Source organism: Olea europaea, chromosome 4 (genome assembly GCF_002742605.1).
Source record: "Olea europaea var. sylvestris chromosome 4, O_europaea_v1, whole genome shotgun sequence".
Taxonomy (NCBI): domain Eukaryota; kingdom Viridiplantae; phylum Streptophyta; class Magnoliopsida; order Lamiales; family Oleaceae; genus Olea; species Olea europaea.
The window spans coordinates 19731025-19738497 of record NC_036240.1 but is presented as its reverse complement, the minus strand read 5'-3'; the positions used below and the strand labels follow the sequence as shown (position 1 = coordinate 19738497).

The following is a 7473-nucleotide window of genomic DNA, read 5'->3' as shown; positions in this document are numbered from 1 at the left end:
GTATTGTGATCTAGCAGTGAAATTTCATACTTCATGATAGTCGTCTCTGAAAAACATCAACCAATTCACGAAAGAAGAACTAAGCTCTGATACCACTTGTTGGACCTGGAGGGATTGTAATGAAAGAGATTAATGACACAATATGTAGTAATAAAGATCACAATAAGAAACAAGATTAAAAGTAAAACGAATAAAGAGAGTTAATCGCAAAAAAACAATGTATATTAACTGATAATATGGAGAGAAATTACAGACGCAGCAATAATGTTTAAATAAAATTGACAGAGGAATCTTGTATTTATAGGTCACATTTCAAACTTTAGAAGAGTCCTAAAAAGTAAGAAAACCTGTTAAAATTAGATTACAATTGCGCATAAAACTTCTACTGAGAGAGAATTTTCTTTCCTTATTCAACTTGGATACAATTTTCCTTTCCGGCTCCGTTTGATTCTCATTTTTATCAAAATATATTTTTCTCTCTTCTTTTTAACCATATATTCTTCATTAAAATAATATTACACTAAATCAAAAATATTTTCTTATTTTTCATCCACACATTCTCCATCAATCTACTATTCTAAAATTCATTTTTCAATAAAAATGAGTGTCAAACATTCTCTTAATGTTTACTAAACAGGGTCGATGCACACCATGTACCAAAAACCATACAAGATGCCTGAACAGAAGACCCTTTGCTAGAACTGTCACCTTCAACGTCCCCAAAAGAATTACAAACATTACTGACACCGAGGTACCTACGCTCAATGGATCCAATCCTAGCAATTGATCATAGTGCAACTGCTGAAATTGTAGTAAAGCGGAATCACCAACGCTCCATCGCGCAATGTTTTGAATCGACCAGAGCCCATCACAAAAGGTACTCTACCAAACTAAATATCCACCATGATATTGAACTTGTCCAGATATCTCTTAACTGGTTCTGCGCTTTCCTTCAACATGTGCAATTGAGACTTTCTCTGTCCCTTTAGTACAATCTGGACACCCTTTCGAATCTTTAAAACTCCACCTCCACTAGAGAATGTATCCACTTTTGCATCAGAGTACTAAGCTAGATGATTTTTTTTTTTTATATCTGGAACATGTCGAACCCAATCAATTGTTCTGATTGTCCCATCCCGCAACGTAAATTTGATTCAACCGATCCCAGTAATACGACAAGATTGGTTGTTTCCCATTACAACTCCATCTTGTTGAACAGCCTTATATATCTTAAAGAAATCCGGATTGGAACTTATATGATGCGAACATGCCGAATCGAGAATCCACTCCTCGTCAGGCCTAGATTCTACGTCAAATACCGCGGTTAACATTATATCTTCATAGTCTGAAAAAAATCCTCAACTACATTTGTCTCGTCTGAAGTCAAAGGTTTTGCTCCACGATTTACAGCTAAATCACTTTTAGCCTGCAACTTATCGCAATCCTTCAAAATACGTCCCTTGCGTCTACAGTAGAAGCAAAACAAATTGCTATTATTCTTCGATTTGCCCCTTCGTCGGCCACCGTGAGGTACAAGAGCTTCCTCATCCCTCGATGTAACTCCAACCAAATGTTTCAACTTCTCTTTTGAGTGCAAAATATCATAGACGTTGTCTATAATCAATGTATCCCGACTATACAAAATGATGTCCTCCAACAACGCATAAAAGCCAGACAACGAACATAACAAGATCAAGGCCAAATCCTTTTCATCGTACTTAACTTCCAATGTCTCCAAATCTACAACTATTTTCTTGAACACAGCAATATAGTCCTCCAATAACCCTTCTTTCACCATACGATGGGAATACAGTTTCTGCTTTAGAGCCAGTTTGCTTGTAAGACTTTTAGTCATGCATAACTGCTTTAGTTTCAACCACAAAGCAGCCATTGTTTTCTCCTTCAAGACATCCTATAGAATATTATTGGATAAATAAAAATGGATCTGTGATAAAGCCTTCCGATCCTTTCGTTGTTTCTCTTCCATTGTCCAATCAGTTTGCGTCTACTCTAGACTCGGTAACGCATCGTTAAAATCCAATTGTATGCATAACAATAATGAATAATAGACCCCACAAGTTTCCTACAACACAAGCAATATAAACAGCAGTGTTTCATAATTTTTGAAGTTATTAATGTCTATTTCCAAAATTTCCAAAAAAATCACTAAATCCTGATACTTTCAAGAGAAAATCATCCCTAGCCCATTATAAATTCATATGCCACATAATTTACATCCCTCATCTTTACTTGCTACAAAAAAAACCTTGTATTGTGATCTAGCAGTGAAATTTCATACTTCATGATAGTCGTCTCTGAAAAACATCAACCAATTTACGAAAGAAGAACTAAGCTCTGATACCACTTGTTGGACCTGGAGGGATTGTAATGAAAGAGATTAATGACACAATATGTAGTAATAAAGATCACAATAAGAAACAAGATTAAAAGTAAAAACGAATAAAGAGAGTTAATCGCAAAAAAACAATGTATATTAACTGATAATATGGAGAGAAATTACAGACGCGGCAATAATGTTTAAATAAAATTGACAGAGGAATCTTGTATTTATAGGTCACGTTTCAAACTTTAGAAGAGTCCTAAAAAGTAAGAAAACCTGTTAAAATTAGATTACAATTGCGCATAAAACTTCTACTGAGAGAGAATTTTCTTTCCTTATTCAACTTGGATACAATTTTCCTTTCCAAAAAAAAAAAAATCAAATACGCAATTTCACAAAACTCCTAACAATATTTGAGTCACAAAACCTAACAGTATGATGTCAGTCAAATATGCAATTTTTTAAATTATTTTTCGCAATCCCAATCTTGTTTAGTTTTAGTGGTCCTATCTACTACTTGGTATATAATGATTTCACATCCATATTGGCAGAGAGGCATTAAAATTGCACTTAATGATAAGTGGTCATATAGAAATTTGGCACGGAAGTTCAAAACCGTGGTTTAATTAATTTCCCTATTTCTTAAGTCACTTCCATGCATTCCCAATTTCCTACATGTATATAGAGGATTTGCAACCTCAAAATGTCTAAAAGTCAAATGATGAAACCCAAAAAAATATATAATAATAATAATAATAATAATAATAATAATAATAATAATAATAATAAAATAAACAAAAACTGTCTTTTGAGCCCAGTAGTCCCTTTGTAAATATTAGACATGAACGGTCAACTTTATATATATGTATATACACACACCACATCCAGCTTTGTATCCTTGATCGAATGTGTACCATACATTACTTTACTAGATAGAATAAGATGTTCGATGAACAGATATACATGTATATAGTCAAGAATTCACTCGGAACTCGACAAAATATACCTAATAATTAGAGAAATTTGGGCAATGTACAAGATGTATACACTAATGTCATCATTTGAGGTCCCCCACAAAATTAAAAACCACCAACCCTAATTCTAATCTCCATTCAAAAATGGGGGGTCAGTCTTATACGTACTACTTTTTAATTTAATTTTTTTTTTTCCACACCTCTTCCCTCAATTGGTGGAGTTTCTTATTGGTACCAACTTTGGTGCCAATGGTACCAAACAAAAAGTTCTCCATTAATCAGTGTTGCTTCTTTCTAGCTAGTCAAACTTATAACATTTAACTAATAAAAATAAGAACAAATCAAAATTAAGCTATAATTACATTAATTAATTAAGGTGGCTCAAAAATGCTTTGCATTTGCTTTCCAACAAATTTCAATCTCTTGTGCAATGTTCTTGGCATCTACTGATGCACCAAGAAGGCCGCGTTTGGTAAACCCTACCGCATATAGACCACATTCTCCTTTCCAGCCATTTGGAAATGATCTTTTTGGTAGCCCATCTCTCTCTGAAAACATCTCTCTTTCCTGTGGAAAATAGGAGCCAAACATGGTCATATTTTAGTTCTTTCAACTTATAAGTATGTTTGGCACGGAAGACCGAAAGCTTTCAATAGTTTCATCACACTATTGAGTCTAGCTTGGTCCAATAACGCATCCCAAATATACACATAGAATGCTATGTATATTCAAGGAATAGGGATATATATACCTTTAGCCAAGATGGTACATTACTTTTGTATCCAGTTGCTAGGATAATTGCATCAAAATTTTCTGATTTTCCATCTACAAATTCCACAGATTGATGTCTTAATCTCTTAATGCTTTGACATACCTGTAAAAATGGCACCCATTTCAGTATTTCAGGAAAATAATTTGATACCCATACATTGTAAAAACAGGAAAGAAAAATACTCCAGGGGACAATATGTTATAGAATATCATATTGAAAATGTTCTTATTAGTTGAACACATTTATGTCATATTTGGTGACGTATATTAGACAATACTCAACCGTACAAAAAAGGAAAAAGAAGTTCAAATTGTCCACTATACTATATGGCACAGTATATTAACAAACATATACTTTATTCTTTCAATAAGAGTGATTTTTAACCTAAGAAGACCAAACTCAAGGGTGGCACAAGTGATAATAAAGGAATCAATTTGAAGTGCATGAATTCAACAGAACAAAAACAAAACATCATATATATATATTTTTTTTGCTTGTAATTGTTTGGACGACTGTGGTGATTTATGTCGCACTGGAAATGTCATTTAACAAAACAATGCAATCCTTGATAAAGGCTAAAATTGTTGGATACAGCAAATTAAACACTGTAAAAGGTGATAGCACAATGAAATAAAAGTGAAGTTATTTTGCAATTTGAGCAAATGGACAAATTATAGTACCTTGATGTCTCCACTTTTGATCTTGGCAAGGGTTCCGACGTCCAAAACCGGTGTTTTCCCTGATAGGTTCTTTAACTCGAGAGGGCCAACTTTAGGCCTGTCGAGGCCAAACTGTCCTGTGTCCCCGAGTATAAGCCAGGACACGACTAATAGGAACTGGTCGACAAGACGCATAGGCAGCCACTTGAGTAACCACATGGACAGCCCGAAAGTTGATCTCCCCAGCATCTCTCGTGGTAGAATGTGCACCTAATAGTATCAACGAATTTCGAAAGCAAATCATATAAAGAGTTATATCTAAAGATGGGATTGACAGAAATAAAGCATAAAAGATGAAATTGATTGGAATAAAAATAAAAATTACATGATCACTAACTTTACCATTTCTAAACTCCACATGAAAAATGGATTACTTTACATTTAAATAATAATAATAATAATAATTTTGATTATGAAATAAAATAAGCTTTCATTGCGCATGCTTGATTATCCCAAGAAAGTGAAACAAATAACTGTAAATAATAAAAACTGTTGGAACTTGAATTCACAAATCAAAACAGTGAGAACATAGACAAGAAAACGAAGATCTTTCTTTCTTTTTCAAGATCTCTTTGGTTAAAAAGCTCGAATTAGGGTTAGCTTACTTTTCAGAAAAAAAAGGTAATTTTTTTTTGCCAAGAAGCAAAGCTCAAACATGAAGGTTATGTACACTTATCATATTCATTAATATACAGAAATATAAAGTTTCTTGATTCAATTTGAAACTCACACAAAGTCTGGACTAAGTAACTTTTTCCTTTAACTAAAAGTGCAAAATCGAAAGCTCCAAAGAATAAAAAATTAGTTGAAATGGTTTTGAAGGTATTCTTACTGCATTTCTGACCACAAGAGAAGGGCTAGCGTTATGATTGCATAGATCCAAACATACTTCCATTCCAGAATTTCCACAGCCAACTACCAATATTTTCTTCCCTTTAAATACATCTCCACTTTTATATCTGCTTGTGTGCAATATAATCCCACCAAATTCTTCCATTCCTTCAATCTGTGGAACCACCTCCGCTGCATTTTCTCCGGTGGCCACGATCAGCCACCGGCAGACGTACTCGGTCTCCTTGTCCTTGAGCCCCGCGGAGCGTACTCGCCAAAACCCAAGATTCTGATCATACTCTGCACACAAAACTGTCTGGTTGAAAACGGGCCTAATGTCAAACTTTTTTGCATATGATTCCAAGTAGTGAATGAACTGCTGTTTAGTAGGGTATGTTGGAAATTCTTGCGGGAATGGCATCGAAGGAAGCTCACAGAATTCCTTAGGTAAATGAAGCCGAAGACGATCATAAGTTTTGAGCTGCCACAAAGATGCTATACAATTAGATCTCTCTAAAAGAAGACTTGGTACACCTTTTTCTTTCAAACAAGCTGCCGCAGCTAGACCGGAAGGCCCGGCCCCCACGATAACCGGCCCATGTACCCATACGCATCGTTGAGACCTCGAAATCTTGTCATTAAGCCGGTTACAGTAGGGATCATGCACCCTTTTGCCCTCTATTTCCCTTGAATAATCCATCGCAGTGTATAAGTAATATAACTAACTACTTATCCAACTGTAACTTTTTTTTTTTTGGTTGAATCTTGAAATCTTTACTACTTCAAAGATTCTGAATATGAAAAAGAGCAAGAATTGAGGATAACCATGTGATCAGAACAACGTCTTGCTGATGCCAATAATAATAAAAACAAAAAAGAACTTGAGAGAAATTTTAGGGATAAATTCATATCTACTAATATATCCAGAAGAGAGATTCAATAAATACGTGGTGAATTCCGAAAGAGGTGGGGTGGATTAGGATAAATTCTTAGCCACTTGTGAGAATGAATAACTATTTTTTTCTTTGAATCTAAATGTGAGAGAGCGAAGACTACGGGACTGATCAATCAGCATTCATTTCTTCAAGAAAAACCTTGAGAGATACACAGAGAGAGAGAGAGAGAGAGAGAGGGATGGCATGGGGTGAGATGGTGGGCTCTGAATGTGATATTTCAATATATATTCCTTTTGTTCTAAGGAGAGGAGTGAATTGAATTCACTGTGAATATCAGAAAAACAGGGTTCAGTGATAAGCAGGAAATAACGCTACCAGGGCACATTTATAGTGTTTGTTGTGTTAGGTTGGGTGGAGGTGAGGCAGCGCGGGGTGGGGCGGGATGGGGTGGGACGAGAGAAGATTAGGAATTTGCTATTTGTACATTGATTTTTGACATTTTGATTAACACTTATATTGTCAGGTGTCAATTAGATGAAAAATCTGTTTGAAATTTAAATTGTGAAATAGGTTAATATCACATGAAAAAGTGTATATCATAGTGTACGCATAACAAAATTCTAACTAGAAATTTTTTTTTGATTAATTTTTAAATCCTATTTTGGGTTGACTTTGACTATATATCAACCAATCACAAATTGAAAGAAATTTTACTCGTTATGAGATTGAGAACTATTTTTTGGACTTAGTTGAGTAATTATATTCTATCAAGATTGATTTCATGTGATTACAAGGTTACATGAATGGGACCCAATTGACAAATTCAACTAGAATAATTTGAAACTCACAAGTTCGATCATGAACTTTTACCTTTTTCGAGTAAGCGTTCGAATTTCTAGATTATATCTCTATAGATGAATTACATTACCAATAACTTAGA

The 7473-nt window shown here is 34.5% G+C and overlaps 1 protein-coding gene across 1 annotated transcript; it reads right to left on the bottom strand.

Annotated features, from left to right (window-relative positions):
* Window positions 1-3161: 3161 nt before the first annotated feature.
* On the bottom strand, window positions 3162-6870 carry LOC111393939 (indole-3-pyruvate monooxygenase YUCCA6-like). The gene is made up of 4 exons (XM_023019730.1): window positions 5639-6870; window positions 4768-5016; window positions 4067-4189; window positions 3162-3882 (listed from the first exon to the last, which is right to left on the bottom strand). The coding sequence occupies exons 1-4, from the start codon at window positions 6335-6337 to the stop codon at window positions 3697-3699; spliced, it is 1257 nt and encodes a 418-aa protein (XP_022875498.1). The 5' UTR covers window positions 6338-6870; the 3' UTR covers window positions 3162-3696.
* Between the last annotated feature and the right edge of the window lie 603 nt (window positions 6871-7473).

Excerpts from the sequence above, each read along its gene's own strand:
- LOC111393939 (XM_023019730.1), bottom strand. The coding sequence starts at position 6,337 with ATGGATTATTCAAGGGAAATAGAGGGCAAAAGGGTGCATGATCCCTAC. Across the intron at positions 5,017-5,638 it reads CTCTTGTGGTCAGAAATGCA|GTGCACATTCTACCACGAGA; the intron begins GTAAGAATACCT and ends TGATACTATTAG. Across the intron at positions 3,883-4,066 it reads ATGTACCATCTTGGCTAAAG|GAAAGAGAGATGTTTTCAGA; the intron begins GTATATATATCC and ends TATTTTCCACAG.